Source organism: Melospiza georgiana, chromosome 11 (genome assembly GCF_028018845.1).
Source record: "Melospiza georgiana isolate bMelGeo1 chromosome 11, bMelGeo1.pri, whole genome shotgun sequence".
Classification (NCBI taxonomy): domain Eukaryota; kingdom Metazoa; phylum Chordata; class Aves; order Passeriformes; family Passerellidae; genus Melospiza; species Melospiza georgiana.
Genome location: NC_080440.1, coordinates 4,509,346 through 4,530,967, shown reverse-complemented (window position 1 = coordinate 4,530,967; position 21,622 = coordinate 4,509,346). Strand labels below are relative to the sequence as shown.

The following is a 21,622-nucleotide window of genomic DNA, read 5'->3' as shown; positions in this document are numbered from 1 at the left end:
CACGCTGGAGGTGTGGGAGGAGATGCTCCTCAGGTGCAGGGGTGAAGCGCAGTCCCAGCCTTGTGTTGTGGCATCCACAAGCCCTTCTTGCTGCTTGGAATGAGAGTAATGATTGGTGTGACAAATGCCCATCAGGCTTCCTGTGCAGGCATTTCACAGGCTGAAGGGCTGTGATTGAATTGTTTTAATTCTCATTACCTCATTCACATGCACAGCATGTGTTTTTCCTACAGAGTCCGAAGCGAGAGCGTTGGCTAAGGAGAGGCAAAAGAAGGACAATCACAACTTGAGTAAGTTTTGGTTCCTCACATTTTGCACCAATTCTCAGAATGATTTTCAGTATTAAATGCTCAAATACTGATTTTAAATCTGGAGGAGGTACTGCACATAGTACAAAGCACTAGATCATTGTGTTATGCCCAGAGATCAAACATCTCAAATTCTTGTGAAATGTGTCCTTAAATCTACTACTGAATTGTAACTCTATTTTTATTTGTTTTCAATAAACCAAGTGAATGAGTGGTTGTTGTAGATGGAATTGCTGCGTTCAACATATGACCCAGTTGCTTCTAACAAATCCACCTTGCACAATTTTACTTTTTTAATTTTAATTTTTTAAATTTAAATATTAGATATCTGATCAATTTGTGACTTTAAACAACAAATGGGTCTTCAATATGGAAATTTTATAAATTTCATTTTTGAAAGGAGCTCGTATTTCCAAATTGGAATAAAAGTGTTTTAAAATAATGAGCATCTTATGACTTAATAAAGGATCCATATCTTTTCTTTTTATACTTTATAGTAGTAGAAAAAAGGAACTGTTTCATGCCTTGAGCCACTCAGAAGCCTTTTCCATAGCATGAAAAGGTAATACAGGAAAATTGGTATTTAAATTTCACTTTTGGATCCTTAAAGAGTTGCACATGGAAGACTACTTCAAAAAAGAGACTGTGCCTTTTGTCCCTTTTTCTGTCTTGGGATTTCCTTGAGCATCTAAATATTTCTCTCTGAATTTGTCTGTGATCCTTATCCCTAGAATCAGTCCTTCTGATTTTTAGTCTCAGCTAAACTCTGCAGTCCCAAAATTTACAGTATAGACAGAACCTCTGTCTTAGTGTGTCCATGTGTAGGAGAGCAAAATAAATTATCACTGGATTTTAAGTTTCAGGCATACATTTCAATGGTACTTAAAGAAATCTTTGATAAAACACTTGATAAGTTGTGATTAAGTGTGAATATTACTTGTAACATTCATGCTGTTTTTCCTAAAGTTGAAAGAAGAAGAAGATTTAATATTAATGATCGTATAAAAGAACTGGGCACCTTGATACCCAAGTCAAATGACCCGTAAGTACAACATGCCCAGGGAGATTGTGGGAGGGAGGAGGTAAAAAAACTCAAATTCCTATATTTCCTACTTGCTCTCAGCATTCTGTGGCAGCAGAAATGCTTGAAAGGTTCCATTATATTTTTTGGAGATTTTTTTTGAGGGGTTAATTTCCCCCCCTTTGGAACCTGCTTGTGTTTGTATTAATTAGATGATTTTTGTCTCAAATCTGGGCTTGGTGCTGGGCGTGACTGCCTGCCTTTCCAGAGTTGTGAGGATGGGAAATCTTACGCTGGTCTGGCTGCTTAGATGGCTGCATGTTTTGCTAAATAATTCTTTTAATTAATTAATTACAGCTTGACAAGACAGGACTGGTCCCTGTTTCAGTGAAAATAGAGGGTAGTTTATTTGGGAAGCCATTCATTCCCCTTCCCTCCAAAGGAAAAAAAGAAGGAAAATAAAGAGCATAACTCTGTGCTTGTTCGCTGATAATTTGTCAGTGTTTGCTGTGATTTCCTAGATGTTCTTTGTGACAATTCTGCCATGATTTTGCTGCTTTTAGCTTGTATTTACACTTTCTCAATGCTGATTCAGCAGCAAGGAACCTTCCTTGCTCTGAAGTTTGAAGGTTCCACTTAAATCTGAATCAATCCCCCGTGATGATTTTGGGGAGATTTTCCAGTATTTTGAGGCACTTGCTCTTGAAGCAACTTCGCAGTTACTCTGCAGAGAGGCTCTGCAGCCTCTTCCAAGGCCAGCACGACAATATGCCTTAGTACCAGCCTCCAAGACAGGTGAATCTTTGCTCTGACAGGCTGCAGAAAGATGTTTTTTGCCCATTTAGAGAGAGTGAGATGATGTGAGGAGATGGTGATGCAGCAGCCTCTCTCTCTCTCTCTCTGAAGCAAACGTGCTTCCCAAGGGCTGTGCTCCAGCCCCCTCTAGTGCACTGCAAACGCCTTCAGCATCCACAAACCCGCACTAAACAGCAGCTGGGTGCTATGTGTGGGTAAGGAGCAGTCGCAGGTACAGGTGTGGAGGCAACAGCTGTGAGACAGAGCCTTACCTTGTCCTTTTGTGTCCTTCCAAAGCGACATGCGCTGGAACAAGGGAACGATCCTGAAGGCGTCGGTGGATTACATCCGCAAGCTGCAGAGGGAACAGCAGCGCACCAAGGAGCTGGAGAACAGGCAGAAGAAGCTGGAGCATGCCAACAGGCACCTGCTACTCAGAATACAGGTTTGCTGAGAAATGAGCTGCAAACGCTCCTGGTGTCGTGTGATTGTGAATAGTGGTGGCTTGTGGGGTGCGAGTTAGAAGGAACCAGCGTTTAAATTAATGGCAGGCAGTGCTGAGATACCTGCAGAGATTTTTCTAGAAAAAGCCAAAGATATCTTAGTTTAAAAAAAAGAATCCTAACACTCTAGTAGAAGCACTTATGAGTGGTCTGTTTTTGTTCTACCATGGCCAACACTAGTTCCAAACCATACCATCAGAAAGATTTATATGGTATTGCATTCTTCTGTTTGCCAGGCCTAAGGCATTGGGACTTCTTGTATCATGTAGTTGTTGATAGTCACGAAATTAAGTTCAGCTCTTTGGGAGTGTTCCGTGCTGCTTGCAGTCTGTAGGACTGTACAACAGTTCTCCTCAGCACTGAAAAGCAGTAGGTGGCATGAATATGTTTTCTCTGTGGGTTGTTGCCATGTTAGATTCAGCCAGGTTCCCAGTGTTCTGAGCTACACAGAAATTTAAGGGTGAAAACTCTGTTTCTCTAATTCCTTTGTCTTCACTTCAAGCTGGATAGGAAACTTTAATCTTGATGCCAACACGGGTTTTTTTTCTGGACAGCCACCCCTCTCAATAGAAGGGTAATTAAAGTACCAGAACTGGGTGTAAGAACACCTACCGTGGAGACAGTGCTATCCCAGATATCCTCGTGTTGCTGCTCCCCTGCAGCACGAACAGCTGAGCTCTGCATGCAGCTGCAGCCTGCCAGGAGACCCCTCAACACCCCAGATAATCCACCAGGGAGATAATGAAGCTGCAAATACCTGAGAGTCAAGTGTGGAAGTAAACAGCTTTAAAATAGAACAGGTCAAGTTGAGCCTCAGCACAGTTTTGTACTTGGTTGAGCAATCTGCTGCTAGAATGAGATGATAAAAACACACAAGCTTTCTGCAGAGCAGCATCAAGCAGTGGTATTTTGAAGCTAAGTGAGATCACTTCTTAAACATCTTTCATCTTGCTTTGTATTGCCCATCTGCTCTGGCTCCTTCAATCAAAATACCATAAAACCCAGACCCTTGAATAACAATACATCTGGCAGCAAATAACCTCAAGTGTGTATTTTCCTTTTTGTGTTGATTTTGATTAATCATGAAATAAGAAACTTGTGGTTCTGGCACATTAGCTGATGGAAGAAGAAGTGCTTGCTCATTCCACCTTCTCCTCTGATCTTGCAGTGTGCCATTACAAGCCTGTTTTAGCCTGGAATGATGGAAAAGGGTAATAATCAGCTTCAGTGACAGGAATATCCAGAAACAGCACAATCACAGCAGAGAATGCAGAAGTAGAAGCAAAACGTCTCTTTTGCTGATATATTTGTGAGAGAGCATTTCTGTATGATTAAATGTGAAGGTGGGATTTAAACTTTTCATGGAAATTTGAAGAATCCTGGCTCTGTGTGAAGTCTGAAACCTTCCTGGGACTTCCTTGTGATTTTTCTGCACAGGAATAGTGTTGTTGCTCAGTTTTGATTGACCTCTTCCAGTTCTGCCAGACTTGTAGAGTGAGAAGTGTCCCTTCCAGAATCTTAACCGGATTGATAAGGATCACATAGACATGCTGTGCCTTCACATATGACTTTTTAAAAATTACTAAAAACACATGCTTTTGCTAGTTCTTTTTTTTTTTCCCCTATTTTTAAATGTTTTCCTCACCCTACCTGATGCCAAACCTGCCTATCCTGGCACTGGTTTGAGAAGAAGCCTGAGGGGAACATGTCTGTGCTGCAGGGCTCTGGGTTTTGGCTCTGGTCTAGGTGCTGAGGAGGAGTGTGAAGGGCCTGTGTGGGATGGTGTTCACCCACCTCTTCAAGACTCTGCTGTTCAGGTGAAAATCTGCAGGGCTGGAGTGTGCAAGGTACAAGCCCTTGTCACTATGGGAAAGGCAGGAAATGTGTACAGGAGAAGGAAACTGGAAGCTGTGAGACGAGCATAAGACGACAGATTTTATTTCCAGATTTTCTTTAAATTTGCCCCTTATTCTCCTTCACAGGAGCTTGAGATGCAGGCCCGGGCACATGGACTGTCCCTTGTCCCATCCACAGGCCTTTGCTCCCCTGACATGGTCAACAGGGTCATCAAACAGGAGCCCGTGCTGGACAACTGCACCCAGGAGATGATGCCACACCACACAGACCTGTCCTGCACCACCACGCTGGACCTCACTGACGGCACCATCACCTTCAGCGACAACCTGGGCAACGTGACTGAACCAGCCGGCACCTACGGAGTTCCTGCCAAAATGGGATCCAAGCTGGAGGACATCCTGATGGACGATACGCTGTCCCCCGTGGGAGTGACTGACCCCCTGCTCTCCTCCGTGTCTCCTGGCGCGTCCAAGACGAGTAGCAGGCGGAGCAGCGTGAGCATGGAGGACACTGACCATGCCTGTTAGCACCTGTTGGCACAGCTTTCAGAAACTGCTTTGGTTCTTTGATCAGTAGATGAAATAATTTACCCTTTTGTAGAATTTTTTTGATTTTTTTTTTTCCCCCTCGTGCTTCATCAGTGTGTGTGCGTGTGTGTATATATTATATATATAGAATTTTTTTTAGAATTTTTTGTGAAGAAACTTGTATATTCTATTTTAAAACTACCAATGCCTCCAAAATATTGTACAGCATATGTACAGAATCTGTGAACTGGATTCGCCAAGAACTTTGAACTGGTCAAATCTACTCAAAGCAATAGAATTACAGATGAAGAGTCTGTTTCTACTGGGGGGGAGGGGGCAATTGTAGGATTGTAAATGCAACCTATTTACTTGGAAACAAAATGTAAAGTTTAAGAATGTAAAGAAACAACAACAACAACAAAAGTCCAATTTGTAATTGTATTAATTGAATAGTGCTGCCTTAAAGATACAGTGTCCCTCAAATGTTGGTCTTACATGACAAGTGTTTAGGGAAAATACCCACCTGACTTCACTCAGAAAAGAAACTAAATCCAAGTGTTAAGACATCCTAATTGTGTTGATTGTGATATAAAATGCTGTTGCTGAAACTGCAGGGAGATGTGAGTGTCTCAGAGTGTTGTTTAATTTTACTCTGAGCTGATTTGGGTTTTCCTTTTGATCATGGTTCAAGTTTTTCCTCTTAAATTTTTATTTTGTTTTGTGACACAAATGGGTGGCTTTGCCAATGGCAAAGCAAGCAGGAGCACTGTAAGTTGGGATACACTCTTTGGACAAAAAAAATTATGCATATTATAGCTGGGCACATTATGTTGTACATATCTAATTGGCTTTATTTTTTTTTTATTGCATTGTACAGTTTCTTTTGATTTGCATGGATTCCTTAGTTATCCTCAACTTTTTGTTTTAAATTTATTTGTATTTCATTTGTAAGATTTTTGCCTCTTAATATTGCAGCGATTTTTTGACATTTTTAAAACTCATTGGAAGTTTTCTGCGTTCTTTGTAAACACTTGAAAGGAAGCTTTTATGCAGGGTTCTGTGTTTTAAGAGAGATTTTGAGAATATTTTGTATATTACAGTCTCACTTTGAAAATGTTTTTAAACGCATTTAAGGTAGAGTAAAAATTTAGATTAGGTAATAAAACAACTCTGTAGAGAAACTGAACTTACATATTTATTTTTAGTGATACAGAAACAAAGTAGTAATATGCTTGGAAACATAACTATGTAGTTAATATACCCGTTAGAGCAATTCGTGTTCTATTTCAGCACTGGGGCTGACATAAGAGAAAAAAAAAACAACAAAAAAAAAAGAGTAAATTACTGTATCTGCAAATAACTGTTACTTGATAACAATGTTATTAATTTTTAACATGCAACCATGTTGTAAAAGTAGTTTGGTGCATTATCTACTCAAGTGTAGTCCTATGCAATAACGGTAGTTTTCCTTGTATTATATCCAGCCTAGGTGTTCCATGGAGGTGACAGACAGGTGGTGTTCGAGGGAATGGAGTTCTCCACGGCAGCCTACAGCCGACTGGCAGGCGTGGCTCGTTCAGAATGAAGTGCCTTAAACTCTAGTTGTAGTCTTCCTTGACTAGCACTGACTGAAGTGTGGCGTAGACAGAGCTTTGGGGTGGTGGTGTGTAGGGCCTTGAGGTGTAGCATGGTGCCTATGGATAGAAAACCAGAGCTTCCCTTTCTCCTTTGTGCTACACTGGAAATTACATAGGATGGGTGCAACGGTGAGTAACCTGAGTGCCAGTTGGCCAGCTTTCCCAGGAAACCTTGGGCTCAGCAGGTGGTGTTCAGAAACCAAATGTGAACTGGGTTAGGATGGGGTGGCTGGGGGTAGTGATGGGAGTTCCCACAGCGCTGAGCCCTCTCACAGACATTTCCCCAGGAGGATTCCCTGCAATGGAGTGGGGGCAAGGGCTCCTGCTGTCCCCTGCCTGGTGTCCCCAGGGGCCTGGGCTCTGCAGGGCTGTGGAACTCGGGCTCTGTGTTCCTGTCACTCTTCCCGTGGCTGTGTCCAGCCCTCCCTTCCCGCTTGAGCCGCCAGCGATGTGTTAGCGTTGATGCAACCACGGGGTTGTGGCTTTTTTTCTTTTCTTTTGTAGTTCTTGAAGGAGGAGCTGGAGTTGGGTTGTAATGATGCCTCTCCCCCTCAGCCCTCACAGCTTTTGGGAATGTGTCTTTCCTAGGGTAGAGAAGCTCTGGCCCAGGCAGGACCCAGGAGGCTGCAGGATGTGCTGTGGTCACCATGGTCCTGGGGCAGGAAATGCCCCCAGTCCCTGCAAGGCAGCTGTACCATAGCTCTGAGTCAAGTGTGAGGGTACAGGCTTCTGGTGCTGCTGTTTGGCTGGGGTGACTGGTAGGAAAATGTGTAAAAAATGGTTTTAGCTGTAACACAGGGCTGTTTTGCCCTTCCCCAAAGAATGGGGCAGCTCTGCAGTGTTGGTACAACAAATCAGGGTGTGCATGCTGGAGTGTAGTAACTGAGAACCACTGAATGTATTGAATGAGGCTTTTGGTTTGGTGCCTGCCCTGGGCATTCAGAAATTCAAGTCTAGACTGTGGTATATGAATATTTTTCAAGCTTATGTGAAACCACTGGTACTCGCTGACTTCTCATTTTTGGCTGTGTGGAGGTGAGTTAGGATTCAAGGCCAGCCATTCCATCAGGAATGGAGCTGGATTCCCTGGCAGAAGTCTCTGTGGCTGCAGCAGCTGTGTTGTGTGCTCCCATACCTTGTGTTTTCTGGGGTAACACATGACTTGGCCATGCCCTGCTCACTCTTCCCCCTGTGTTTCCATGGGTTACAGCCTTCCTCTGAGCCTGCCCACCCTTGGAATGGTGACACTGCAGTGGGGACACCTCTAGGAGACACAGACCCTCAGTGGGTGCTATTGGGAGGTGCCTTTGCCTGTTTGAGCGTGGTGGAGGGTGTGGCTGTGACATTTTGGAGGGGTTGGTGGCAGGGGACAGGGGCAGCAGTCACAGGAATGGTTTGGCATGGGCTGGGTGGAGTGAGATGGACAGAAGTTGCTGCCCAGTCTGGTGACAGTGACGTGTGTGACGCTGGGCAGCGATGGCTCCCTGAGCAGGTGGGTGGGGAAACGACCAATTCTCACTTTGCCAAAGCCATGCAACAGGCAGGGATGTGCAGAGTACCATGGAAAGTTCTTCCTTACTGCTTTTGGCCTATAAAGCAATATTTAACTCTTACAACCTGTAAAAGCAGAAAGAAGGTACATAAGGAAAGCACAAAGCACAAAATAATGCACTTACATTTATGTTGTTTGACATAAAATGCACTGGGGGGGAAGCTGATGTTGATAATAGTATAAATACCTATATTTCTTGAAAAAAGTGACATTAATTACTGCCTCTTGCTATGATGCTTGGTACTGTAATGTTGATATTCATCTGCTGTTGACTGCAGCAATAATTTGTGTATGGTCCATAGCACTGTAAATTATGGATCAATATTAATGTATCCAATGAAATAATTTGAACTGTTGTTCTTGATAGATGGATTAAAGCATTTGGTTTTTCACATACATCTGTGTAAGTCCCTCGTTTTCCATGTGAGTGGATCTTGTTTTTCCTGTGCATCTGAAGTCCCTGCAGTGCTTCTGTGTCTGTGACTTGGCCATGGATGTGTCCATGTCCCTGACCTGGTGTTGGTTGGCATCCTTGGTTCCACCAGAGCTGTCCAGTTGTGTTTGTGGCAGTCACACACGGGAATGAAGCTGCAGACCAGACCCCACCTGGGCCTTGCAAGTACCTGCCAAAGTGGAAAGAACCAGAGCCTGTGGTCCAGAGTAAGGAATAAAACAGGTGGGTTTTGTTTAACACCTCCTGCCATGGGCTCATGTAATTTGCCTCCCTCCCTGCCCCTTGGAGCTCATCAGGTGTGAGGTCATGGGCTCTGTGAGGCCTTGGGGTACCTGCCCCCCTTTGCCTTGCTGTCACTCCTGCAAAGTCACCTGTGCCCAGCAGTCCTGCACAGGAGAACCTCGCCCCTTCTCCAGCTGTGCATTGTAGGATCCCCATCCCCTCTCTGCTCGCTCCTCCCAAACCTCTCAGCCAACATGCAAACAGCTGCTCCTGGTTCTGATGGTGAGGAAACAGCTGCAGTCTTGTGTCTTCCCATCTTCATTATTTCTCCTGTCTCTGTTGCTCTCATCCCTTCTGGTCCTGTTCTTCAACAGCCTTTTGCTTCCTGTGCTCAAGCATTGAGTTCCTGCTCTCTGTGGACCTTGCTGCAGCAGCCTTGGAGGTTACTGAGTGTTGTCTCGGGGGCTTGAGCCCTGAGTGTAAACAGGGGTACTGAATTTGAGCAGTGTCCTGAACGTCTGATACCTATTAGAGTAGAAAATACCTGATTCAGTGGGATTAAAAATTACTCGCTCAATTTAAAAACCAACCCAGCAAAAAAAGCCTGACTCTACTAGAACTACAGCTGAACAGTCCCACTCCTTCATAGAAGATATCGAGTAAAAGCTTGTGAGTGTTTCCAGCAGGTTTTGTAACGTAGTTTCTTTAGAAATTAAGCATAGTATTAGATTGTAGTAGTGCTGCATTAGAAAATCTATTTATTAGCAGCCTAGGATGTAATTGCTATTTTAAGTGTGAGTTCTTGTATGTATTTAGACTTTGCTTTTGGTGGTCAGTTGGGTTTTTTTTGTCATGAGCTTGGAGTGAATTTCTTGCTGTGGGTGGCAGCACCTCAAGGTTTTGGCTGGGTTGGAGAACCCAGGAGGAGGAGGGAAGAACACCCATCATGGGGATATTGGCACTTGATCTATGTCAGTAAAGAGTTGGTTGCAGCTCTGCTTAGAAGCCTTTTCAGTTGTGTTGGACAAGCCTGAAAAATTCAGCACAGGGTAAGAAAGTGGATTTTAAGAGTAAGTCCAGCTGTGCCTGGTGTGGTCTCTTTCACTGAGAATCTCCATGTCCAGGCTGGAGGATGCTGAAGGGCTCAGCTGTGTGGTGGGGTGGCACAGCAGGACACTGCCACCGTGTCACCTCATTGTGCTTTCCTTTCCAGGACACCTGGGAGCCCAGCAGCTCCTGATGCCAGGAGGGAGGTGGTGATGGCTCTGCCTCAGTGGGTTCAGCAGTGCTCCCTCTGCTCTAACATCTGGGGGTGGTCCCAGCACTGAAAGTTGTCCTACACTTGCTCCAGCTCTTTTGAAATGCATTTAAAATTTCAGGGGAACGTTGTTTAAAAATTGCAGGGGAATGGCTTGGAAAAGTGTTCCTGAGTTATTAAAACCAATGAGGCTTGACAGGATGCTGGCTCACAAGGCAAATGTGTGTGCACTGAGCAACACCATTGTCTTTGCCTGTGACCTGAGCTTCACCCTTCCTTGAAACTGCTCCTTTTCCAGCTCACTTTCTGGGAGTGATGCTCTTACAGGGGCTGTGCTCTGGAATCAGAGGGAAGTGATGGTTCCTGTGACAGACCCCTTTGTATTAGTGCTGTCCAAGAGCTGTGCAAGGAAAGGAGAAGGCTGCTATGGTCAGCAGGAAGGGCCATGGCATAAAAATATTTATATGCAATATTTATGTGCAATGTATGTAAATATTGATTGTTCTTTTATATATCTACATATATAGAGAGATAGTTATATATAGATATAAATGTCACCATGGGATTGATGTCCATATTTAGGATGCTGCCTTGGAGCAGGGTTTGGTGGATGGGCGCACAGCTCTGTGGGCTCTGCTCCTGCTCACTTTGCCTGCTCCCTTGCTGTTGAGCAGCGCCTCTCCAGAGCTCCCTGCTCCCTCTGGCTTTCCTCCCGTGTGCCGGTGGCTGCAGCAGGAGTTAGGCTTGGATTAAAAGAGGGGGAACAGCACACTCTTGTGGGGCTGTGTCCTTCCCAGCACAGACCCACCGGGTGGATTCCTGCGCTCCATCCCGGCGGCTCCATCCTGGCAAATCCCCTGCTCCAAGGCGAGCTGTGATTCCCTGATGCCGTTTGCAGATTGTTCTCTGCGAGTGCAGCGTGTAATTCACACCAGGGCTATCGGCTCCAGGCGGGCAGGCACAGCGGGGGAGCAGGGGTTGTATGAGGAACGGGGCACTGCTCTTGTGTTCAGCACTGTTCCTTTAGCCACTTCAAATACATTTAGTCAAAATCTTTTAATGTCTTCGAGACCTTTTGTCTGATCCTCATTTTACAGTGAGTACACTGAATGCTGCTGTTCAGTGGGCATGAGTGATTGCTGCTTAGATACTCCTTTGTGCATTCCAGAACCACAGAATCATAGACTGGTTTGGGTTGGGACTTTATTAATATTCCTCTTCTTTTTTCCCTGCTGAAAAGCAGTTTATAGAGTGGGTTGTTGCAAAAGGAATTATTTCAGCACTTGTAAATAATAAAATAACTTTTTATTCTCTGACCACTAAGGTAATTTTGTTCAAACAGATCCATGAAGAACTTGCACTGCAAGGACCCAGCTGGGACTTTGTTTTTCTCTTTGGAGTAATGCATCATAAGAGAATAAGCAGAGATCTTGAGTCTAATATAATAGTTCTGTTTGAAGAAGCAGGAACTAAATCAATGCTGAATAAATGGAAAAGAATTAAATTCATGCTAGACATTTAAAAAAATGCCCCTCAAACCATGAGGGGTATTTTAAAAAGTCACTGTTTTATTAATAGTACTTTCCACCCCTTTCCCTTGATCTTTTCATGACAAGCCTGGCAAAGGCACTTTTTATCAGACACTGAAGCAATTTTGCTGCTGTCATGTGCCTTTCTTGATACACACATATTAGTCACGCAGCCGTTTTATGTTCTTTAGCATATTTTAATATATAATTAAAAATGTGCCTGTCTGCTACCAAGCAACCAAGCACGTCAGGGGCTGATTGTGTTCTGTCACCCACAGCAGAAGGGAGGGTAAAAAAAAAATAATAATCATGTGTTCACTTTTCAGTCCTAATTGTGCTTCAGCTCCTTGGATGTGTTGTCACAGACACAACCACCACTGGCTTCTGAAGGCAGAGGCAAAGCCAACGTGGGGGAATGGCTGGCAGGTGACCCACAGCCAAGGTCACTGTCACCAGTAACACATTGGTCCTGGATGCTGGGCTTTTAATGGGCTTTTTTTGGTGACTCTTTTTAGTTCAGTTCACCTCAACCCTGCTAAGCTGCACCTTAGCTTTCCCTGGAAGTGGAGTTCCAAATGCCTCTGGGCTCCTGAGAGTCTCTCCCTGGACATTTAAAATAACTCAAGTTAATGTTTGTATTGTACCTCCTCCACGCAGGTAGATGGGAGCAGGACACTGTGCTGCAGGACACTGACTTGGGCAGGGGATAATCCTGTGCTTCATTCATTTCTAGGTTATCTGGTGTGAAAAATGGCCCACACAGCTGCTGGAGAGCAGGAGGAGGAGACCAGGTGATCATTGTAAGCACAGCATTAAATGGCTCTCAGCACCTTTGCCCCTCAGAGTGCTGTTCCTGAGGCTCTCTCATGCTCCCAAAAAGTTGGTGTCACAGAATATTTCAGATTGGAAGAGATCGCAGTAGGTCATCTCGTCCAACCTCCCTGCTTGATCAGGGTCATCCCAGAGCACAGGATTGTGCCCAGACATTTCTGTAATACCCCCAGTGAGGGGGACACCACACCCTCTTTGGACAGTCTGTTCCAGTGCACAGTCACTGCACAACAAAGTTCTTCCTCAAGTTCAGGTGGAACTTTCTCTGCGTCAGTTTCTACCTGTGTCCTCTTGTCCTGTTGCTGGGCACCACTGAGCAGAGCCTGCTCCATCCTCTGGCTCCCTCCTTCAGACACTCACAGGCCCTCATCTGCTCTCCTGTCTGTTCTAGCAGAGCTGGTGGTGCTGGTAGATCCCTGAGAGAAGCAGGGATGCTCTCCCCACACAGTGGTTGCTGTCAGAAACCCACTGAATGAGCCTGTGTTTGATGGTCTAGAAAAGGGAGACAAGTTCACTGATATCCTTAGCCCCAACTTATTTAACTCTGGGAATTATGGGTTTATTTTTGAGAAGATGTGGCTTTGAGGATGTGTTCTAAAGCTCCTTGGTAAGCTAGTACCATCTGTGTGAAAGCCTGTCCTGAAACTGGAGAGATGCACTGCTCTGGAGAAGGCTGAGCAGGGCTTTCTGTGTAGTTTTAAGCACCTCTTCTCCAGGTTCAAGAGGAAAAGGGATTTATTGTGTCAGCTCTATACCACACTTCTCCAGTCTGTGTCTCTCAGGCTCGAGGAAAAGTACTCAGGCACACACTGTGGGCAGCAATGCAATCATTAGTTCAAAAGTTTTTCAATTTTAGTAGCTTTTATTACTTCAGCAAAACAGAAGCCAGCACATCAGCACAAACTGGTGTGGGACAAAAACACCAGAGGAAAAAACAAATAATGTTGTAAATAATTCAAAGTCTGTTTGTTGATTGCAATTCCTTTGATTGGACCTCCAGGGAGAAGGATGACATTACTTTTACATTTTTCACCATCAGCATCCATTATATAATCTGCTCAGAGTCTGCCAGGATCCTGAGACATGACAGTGAAGCTGCTTGAAGATGATGAACTTGCTTGGAGTCCTCTAATTTCTCTTGATTTTCCCCAGCTGGCCCTATCTAACCAGAAAAGGCTGAGATGGGAAAGGAGCCAGGGTCTGGCAGGCAGGAGGAGCCCTGTGGCAGGTGTGGGGACACCAGGGGGTTCTGCAGTATTGCCAGGAGCTCAGCTTTGTTTTTAGGCAGCGGTGCTGCAAACTGTGCCCTGTTTGTCACCCCCCTGGCTTGCAGGGGTTACAAAGTGAAACCACCACAAACATTTGGGCAGCAAGAGGAGATTTGCCAGCATGTCCTCAGTAGCTGAGAGTCCCAAGACAGTAGACTGACACTGCCAGGAGACAGTCCCCCTGTGCTCCGCAGCAGCAATATTTACTGATCTGTGACTTGTGATGGTGCCTCTAATCAGAGTGTATTATTCCCTTAGACTGGGTGCAAAGGCTGGCAGATGAGCTTATCTGTTTTGATCTTTTGAGTGAGAGAAAACAAGAAGAACACCAAGAAGAAAAGAATGACCAGTGAAGGTGGTAACCTACTTGAAATATTTTATATAGCATAGGAATTTTGCATGGTGCCATACGATGGTCTATGAACCAGCTACACCTGCTTGTGTAAGGGGACCAAGCACAAGCAATGGTAGGGCACCAGTGGCAAGGGCCATGGCAGTTACCAGCTTGGATTAACTAAATGAATAATCCTGGTCACTGAAGGAAGATCATTTTCTATGAACTACACTACTGGCGATCTGTGGTTTCACTTGTGAACAATCACTTCTTCAGCAATAATAGAGTCCCTTTCAAACAAAGCAATTGAAAAAGGCAAATCACAACAGATGCCAATATTATGCTGTTCCACACCGCTCTGGAGTGTATGCAGTGTCACAGGTGCTTCTGGATTTATCTTGTTCAAAATTCAGTTCTGCCCACTGCCTTACAATGGCACACAGCTCAGGCTTGGGGCAGGACTGTCACCTTGGGCTTGCAGCTCTTCCTCCAGCCCCATCTTGCAGTCCTTGACCCACAGCTTGTATGCTCTTTCCAGGGTCTCTTCACTGGTGTCATTGAATATGTCTGGAAAATAAGAGTTGTGGTTAATAGGACATCCAGAGGAGTTTTTCCTGCCTGCACACACTGACTATGACTGTCACTCCAGTTTGTGGGAGCCTTTTGTCTTGTGTGTGGAGACTGAGCTTCATGAAAATGGTGTGAAAAGGAAAGAGATAGCAGAGATCACAACCTGGTACCATGCATTGCTTCCATGTTAGGGGTTGGTTAGCTTTTATTTTTAAATCTTAAGAGTATTTCATCCCTGATATTGAACAGATATTATTTAGTTTGCAAATATTATTTCTAGGCACAGTAGAAAATTAAATTCCTTTTGCCGAGTATATTTAACAAATATTTTCAAGTATAACAGAAGAATTGTTTTTCTCTTTTCCCCTTGCTGATTTTTCTGTCAGAGCACTGCATTGCCCTTTGCAAAATGAATTGGTTTATCATAATGCAATTAATTAGACCTCAGTCCTTAATGGAGAATTTCTGGGGTCAGTCCCCTCTGAGGGGACCCTCTGAGTAGGCAGAGCAGTGCATTTCCCTTTGCAAAATGAATTGGTTGTGTCCCCTCAGGGGTCTCCCCAGGGTCCCTCAGGCCGTACCTGCCATGCTGAGGCCTGTGGGCAGAGCACGGTATTTCCCTTTGCAAAATGAATTGGTTAATCATAATGCAATTAATTAATTAGACTTCAGTCCTTAACAGAGTTCTGGGGCTTGTACATAGGAGGGATCCTGTCTCTCGATGGGTTTACCAAGATACAAAAGAGTGCAAGAAATGCACAACTGCAAACCACAGAGCTCATTTCCCAGGCTGTCACTGCCCGCCAAGTGCCCCCTCATGGGGGCTCCCTGAGGTCCCTCAGGCCGTACCTGCCATGCTGAGGCTGGTGGGCAGAGCACTGCATTTCCCTTTGCAAAATGAATTGGTTAAGTGGCCCCTTAGGGGAGCTCCCTGGGGTCCCTCAGACCGTGAGACCGGTGGGCAGAGCACTGTATTTTCCTTTGCAAAATAAATTGGTTAAGTGTCCCTTTGGGGTGCCAAGTCCCCTCAGGGGCTTCCTGGGGTCCCTCAGAGACTGGTGAGCAGAGCACTGCATTTCCCTTTGCAAAATGAATTGGTTGTGTCCCCTCTGGGGCTTCCCGGTGTCCCTCAGGCCGTACCTGCCACGCCAAGGCCTGTGGGCAGGGGCATCCGGAGCTGTCCCCCACTGTGCTTGAGGCGTTCCCGCAGGGCTCTCTGGATGAGGGCCCAGCTGCAGCCGCTGTGCCAGACCGGCAGCTCCAGGCCCCGCATGCACTGCAGGATCTGCTCCTTGTCCTCAGCGGCCAGCAGCCCGCGCGCGTGGGCCACGTACGTCATGAAGGCCATGTCGACATTCACAGCTTCCCCGTGCATCAGTGACGGCAGAACCCTCTGCAGAACAGCAAAGGTGGGTGGCACAATGGGTTTGGGGTGGAAAATGGGAAACAAGTGGGGTGTATTGCTAAAAGTGTCCCTAAAAATCGACATTTGACTCACTGCGGTTGCTGGATGTTGGCGTCTTGTGATTTACGGGTTGCTAGGATGATCCATTTTGCGCATGATTAATCACAGCAAAAATCTCCCATAGGGATCTAGGATCTCGTTCTCCTCCCATCTAAGTCACTGATAGTGCCATGAGATGGAGGGATGGGCTCTGGATATTGGATAAGATGTAGGTGTCCCCCCTCATTCCTCAATGGCAATTTCTCCCCAGCAATACGGGCTATGGCCTCCATGGCTTTGTGCTGTTACAGCTCATGTTGGTGATTTCCAGTGGCTTCACTGCAATCTGGTTTTCTTTGAGCTTCAGTAAGTGCCCAGTAAGAAGAAACAACTGAATCAAGGTCTGAATTGGAAATGGGTGGAGTTGTGGGGGAAATTGGGCAGGAGAAGGAGTCCCTTGGATATGGTGTGTTGGGTGACCTAGCATGTGCAAATCTGGAGTTTATCTCAACTCCTTTTCACAAGGTTTTTCATGCAGCCTATTAATTTTTTTCTTTCATCTTTGAAGTGGATATTGCAATATAAAGTCTGTCACTCACCATTTCCAGCTCTGGGCTAATAAGGTGGCCAAAATCAACCAGTCTGTCCAGGTCATCCTCCCAGAGGTTGGGAGCCAGCTCTTCCAGCATGGTTTCAATGGCAATCCTGGTAGTCTGCAGTGCAGCATCCCCATGGTGAGCAAAGCTGTTGCAGGACTGGAACTTGGTGTCCAGTAGGTATTTTCCATGGTTCTTGAGCAGGTAAAACAGCCCTTTGTGTTTCATGAGGGCCATCTGGGACAAAGAAGAGATAATTAACGATAATTGTCTGATATTTGTATGTGCTGTTGGAAACTTGAGCGATTCAGTAGATTGGACTGCAATAACATGTTATACACTAGTTCCCCTGCTGCTGGGCAGCTCTGCCCATGCTGGGGTCTTGCTACGTGCTCCCATAGCCCAGCAGCTGGTGTGTAATGAGCTTTGGTTATTTCTGTGCCTGGAAGGAAACTTGGGACTAGAAGGTGGCCATCGCCAGGACAGGAACTGGGTGGTGGGGACCACCACCTTGGAGTTGCTCTTAGGGCAATGGAAAGAGGGAAAACGCTGCAGTATCGAGAATATGAGGGTTTAGAAGTGATGTCCTTGTTAGAAGTACATATTTTTCCCTTTCTGACTCATGCATTAGCCCCACCCCTGCAGTGGGGAATGGTGACCTGAGGGTTTCACAGTGCCTGCCAGAAACCTCCAGATATCCTGGGGATTTCTCATTGTGCAAGCACTGAAAATTGCTGTTGATGAACTCATCTCTAATACACTTTAATAGCTTGAACTCTGCTTTATCAAAAGTTTCCAAAGCTCTCCAGACATAAAGCAATTTACTGAGCACTTTCCAGGTAATTTTAGAAGTAGAATTTGCCTCGCAGGAGATTGATTGACCACACTCGACATACCCACTGAGGTAGGTGCAAATGATCTTGCAGATTATTAATCTCCAGCATAATGAGCCTCAGATTCTCTGCCAGGAGTTCATTACAGAGTGCTATGGATCAGCCTCAATGGAAAGATGAGGCTTTTCTTCCCTGGTTTTGCTGTGTCTCCTGTGAGTGTTTGCTGTTTCTGGCTGTGAGTTTTGGAGTTTGCTCCACAGGGTTACCACTGGACACTGAGTGTAAGGGATGTTCTAACAAATTTAGCAGCTGTAAAAAAACTATATATAGACTCAATGAGAATTAAAAGTCCTCATGCACCCTTGATGGCCCACCTTTATTCCTCTAAGTTGTTTATACGATGCCATGGATGCTGCTGACATTTTACTTTCCAATACTTAAGAGGGGCAAGAAAGATGAGGCCTGTTATGCTAGAACAAGGATAGTGGTTTAAACTGGAAGATAGATTCAGGCTAGTTGTGAGGAAGAAATTTTTTACAATGGGGATAGTGAAACCCTGGAATGAGTTTTCCAGAGACTGGTAGATGCCCCATTCCTGGAAACATTCAAGAACATGTTGCATGAGGCTTTGAGCAACCTGACTGAGTGAAAGGTATCCCCGCTTATCACAGGGGAGTCAGACCTCCAAAGGTCCCTTCCAACCCAAACCATTGTATGACTTTTCAATTTTGAATACTGCAGCTGCAAAAGTTCATACCTTTAAAATTTCCCCAAGGCCGTTGGAGATGTGTCGCCGAGGGATGCTCTGGAGGAAGGACCTGTCCAGGAAACTCGCCACGGGCGGGGTGTAGCCCCCGAGCTTGTTCTTACACTGCAGAAAGTTCACCCCGTTCTTGGCCCCCACGCTGGCATCCACGTAGGAGAGGAGGGTGGTGGGGACCCGAATGTAGGGGGTGCGTCTCCTGTAGAGCGACGCGGCGAGCCCCACGATGTCCAGGCACACGCCCCCGCCGATGGCGATGATGGGCTCCGTGCGCCGGTCCAGGCTGAAGCTCTGCACCTCGTGCAAGATGTTCAACACCAAGTCCATGGATTTTGTTTCCTCGGTAGTGGGCAGGGCGAGGATTTTGTGCTGGACGTTGTTCTGTTCGAAGTATTCTCTGACTTTGGAGCCGTAAAGTTTGTCGACGACTTCGTCTATGACGATGAAGCGTCTCAGTTTCCTCTTGCTGGCTGTGGCAGGCTCTGTTTGCTGGGGATCAGTGATGTGGCCCCAGAGCAGAGTGGTGTTAGAGGGCTCCAGGATGTTGTATGTTTCTACCACTTTGTAGCAAAAATAGATGGGAGCTTCAACGATCCAGGAAATCCCACCTTCGGAGATGCACTCACCTCTGGCAAGGATCAGAAAACATGGTTTGAAATCACTATATATTCCTAGCTTGATCCTTGCATGTCTGAGCTAATTTAAGGATATTCCTGGGAGATAAAGAATGTGGTCTCCTGCCCATGCACTGCAGAAACACGGGGTTGTGAGGGTGGGACACCTCCATGGGTGTCAGGGCTCATCAATGTTGTTCATGGAGAAGCTCTCTGAGGTCTAAGTGAAGAGTTAAATGTTTGAATTCGTACATAACATTAAAAAGATACGGTCCAGAAGGGCTGGGGCATGTTTTTCATGCTAGAAGTTGAAAACCCATAAAGAATGAGCCAGCCCAATCATTTCAGCTTTCAGAAAGGGAGTGGGGAAGAGAAGAGGTTGCCAGAATTTTCCACATTCATTGAAGAAGCATCCTCTGATGGTGCATCTAGATGGTAGCAGTTAATTTATTCCTGTCTATCTATACACAGCCACACATCACATCTCCATTCAGACCAGTGTTTCTACAATGCCTTAGTTGAACTAGCAGATCTCTACCTCAAAATAGGCGTGATAGAAATAGGAAGTGCTCCTGGAGAAGGAAAGAAAATGATCTGGGGGTTGGGAAACAATTCCACATTGGAGTTTTCAAGGGTAAATAAAAGCCAAAATTAGTTATCTCTCTAAACTAACGAAAAACACAGTCTGACAACCCCTTCCTTCTGTGGGATGGGCAAACTAGGGAAAAAACAAGTTGGGAATCAGAAAAGAAAAAAAAAAGGCAGATGTATTTTATGTAAGGCTATTTTTTGAGCTGCATTTTGGTAAAAAATGAGTTTCTGTGATATTCGTTGGATAATCAGATTTCCCTACATGCCCAATTTCTTTTCACATGCCTGAACATTCACTTAGAGGTCAAAATAGATGCTTCTCTTCTTTCTTTACCAAATTGTCTCTAAGTTTTAAACTCTTAAAGTCTCTAAGCCCTTAAACTCCGAAGCTGTTAAAGAAAACCAGTGAGCATTTACACCTTCCAGAAAATTTCAAATATGGTAACAGAAAAAGCATTGTTGTGTATATTTCAATGCACTATCTTATAGCTGTACTTAACTCCATGTGCATTCATCTCTGATGTGCGAACCTTCTAAGAGACAGGATGGTTTGGAATATTATTTGGTGGAATCATCTTTGGATGCTGGATGGTACAACCAGTACCCATTGCAACCCCTCTGCTCTACGAAAATCAGGGAATTTGGGGCTGAACATGCCCTTGTGGGAGCATATGTCAGCTGAGGAGTTTTCTGCGTGTTCTTGGGCCCTAGGTTCATCCTTCTATTGACTGAGGTCTATCAGGCTGGTTTTGGGTCTGCCAAAGTTCTGCTCTAGCTGCTGCAGCTCTGCCTGGGTGATGCTCATGTGCGGTCACTGCTGGTGCTGGTGAAGGTCCCTCTGGACCTGGCTGAGAAAAGGATTAGACTTGTGCCATTAGAATCTGAGAATGACAAGGGCTGGAAAATTTTTGACATGCAGAAGAGAACTGTATTAAAAAAGATCTGCATCGTGAATGAAGCTCCATGTGCTTGTGAGAAGGAGTATGCTGTAATTAAAAGATAATTAACTGGGGAGACATACTATCAGCAGAGAGCTGTGTGTATCCTTGGGGGAAAGTTTTGTCTTTGCTCTATCTGAAGCAGCATTAGGTGACTTCTGCAGTTTGAGGGATGTGTTAAGGGTTTTGCTCCTGTCAGTGACAGTTTATTTTTCCCACCTACCCATTTCATTTGTCTGCAACAACCTCTATAAACCCATCTGTCTCCCATGCCTCGGCGTGAGATTTTGCGCACACACAGATTGAATTTTCACAGAAATGGAGAAAATGAGCCCAAGTGCAGCACACAGATGTCCCTGCGTAAGCTATTCAGAAGTTTAAAGAAAATTCCTGTCTACAAAAATGGAGGATGTTGATAAAATTCCCTCTGTAACTCCGAGCTATGTCAAGGAGCACTGCATCCGCCCGTGCTGCCATACTGCCCATGTTCCCAAGACATTTTCCCAGGTTTGTACGCATAGGTCAGGTTGGATGCGGCTTGGAGCACCCTGGTTTAGTGGAAGGTGTCCCTGCCCATCTCAGGGGTTTGGATTAGATGACCTTCAAAGATCCCTTCCAGCCTGAACTATTCTGTAATTCTGTCATTGCGGGTTGAAGCCACCATGGCACCCAAGACGGTTTTTCCATCCCACCAAGAAGACTGCCCAGTCTGGCTGGCCAGAACAACACAGGCTCCTTCCTATACTCACATTGTTGCCTCAGAGAGGGTGACCTCGTCTTCATTGTTGTTGGAGAGGGTTTCTCCTTTCTTGATGCGGCTCCATGTGCTCTTGACTCTTACCAGCTGGAAATCTGTCTGCTGGGGCTTCTGGGGCATGGTGGCTCCTGGGACTGCTGCAGCACACGCCTCCTCTGTCACCAGCATGCTTCCAGAAGGTGAAATCTCCCTACCCAGAGATCTCCCATCACTGGGTGCCTTTGAGGTGCTTTTTAAAGGCTCCAGGTTGACCAGGCATCAGGAGGGGAGGTCTCGTCTCCATGTGAGAGACTAATTACAAAACTGAGATTACCTAATCTGGGATGCATGTGAGGGGTGGCAGGGATGTTTGAAGACACGTGTGACTACCAGGATGGGGTTGTGTAATCAGCTGGTTTTATAATGCTTAAGATGTACAAT

The 21,622-nt window shown here is 45.4% G+C and overlaps 2 protein-coding genes across 2 annotated transcripts in view; one reads left to right on the top strand and one right to left on the bottom strand.

Moving 5' to 3' along the window:
* The window catches only part of MITF (melanocyte inducing transcription factor), a 96,892-nt gene extending 90,521 nt beyond the window's left edge, over window positions 1-6,371 (top strand). Inside the window, exons 7-10 of the mRNA XM_058031757.1 lie at window positions 234-290; window positions 1,275-1,350; window positions 2,422-2,569; window positions 4,610-6,371. Coding sequence (XP_057887740.1) covers window positions 234-290; window positions 1,275-1,350; window positions 2,422-2,569; window positions 4,610-5,011 — 683 coding nt within the window. The 3' untranslated portion in view covers window positions 5,012-6,371. The remainder of the gene's footprint in view (window positions 1-233; window positions 291-1,274; window positions 1,351-2,421; window positions 2,570-4,609) is intronic.
* An 8,152-nt stretch (window positions 6,372-14,523) lies between these two features.
* On the bottom strand, window positions 14,524-21,370 carry LOC131088334 (2-epi-5-epi-valiolone synthase-like). The gene is made up of 5 exons (XM_058032309.1): window positions 21,195-21,370; window positions 18,297-18,930; window positions 16,710-16,943; window positions 15,807-16,059; window positions 14,524-14,663 (listed from the first exon to the last, which is right to left on the bottom strand). Exons 1-5 carry the CDS (start codon window positions 21,368-21,370, stop codon window positions 14,524-14,526), a joined length of 1,437 nt encoding a protein of 478 aa, XP_057888292.1.
* Window positions 21,371-21,622: the final 252 nt, after the last annotated feature.

Excerpts from the sequence above, each read along its gene's own strand:
- LOC131088334 (XM_058032309.1), bottom strand. The coding sequence starts at position 21,370 with ATGCTGGTGACAGAGGAGGCGTGTGCTGCAGCAGTCCCAGGAGCCACC. Across the intron at positions 16,944-18,296 it reads GCCTTGGGGAAATTTTAAAG|ATGGCCCTCATGAAACACAA; the intron begins GTATGAACTTTT and ends TCTTTGTCCCAG. Across the intron at positions 14,664-15,806 it reads CACAGGCCTTGGCGTGGCAG|ACATATTCAATGACACCAGT; the intron begins GTACGGCCTGAG and ends CTTATTTTCCAG.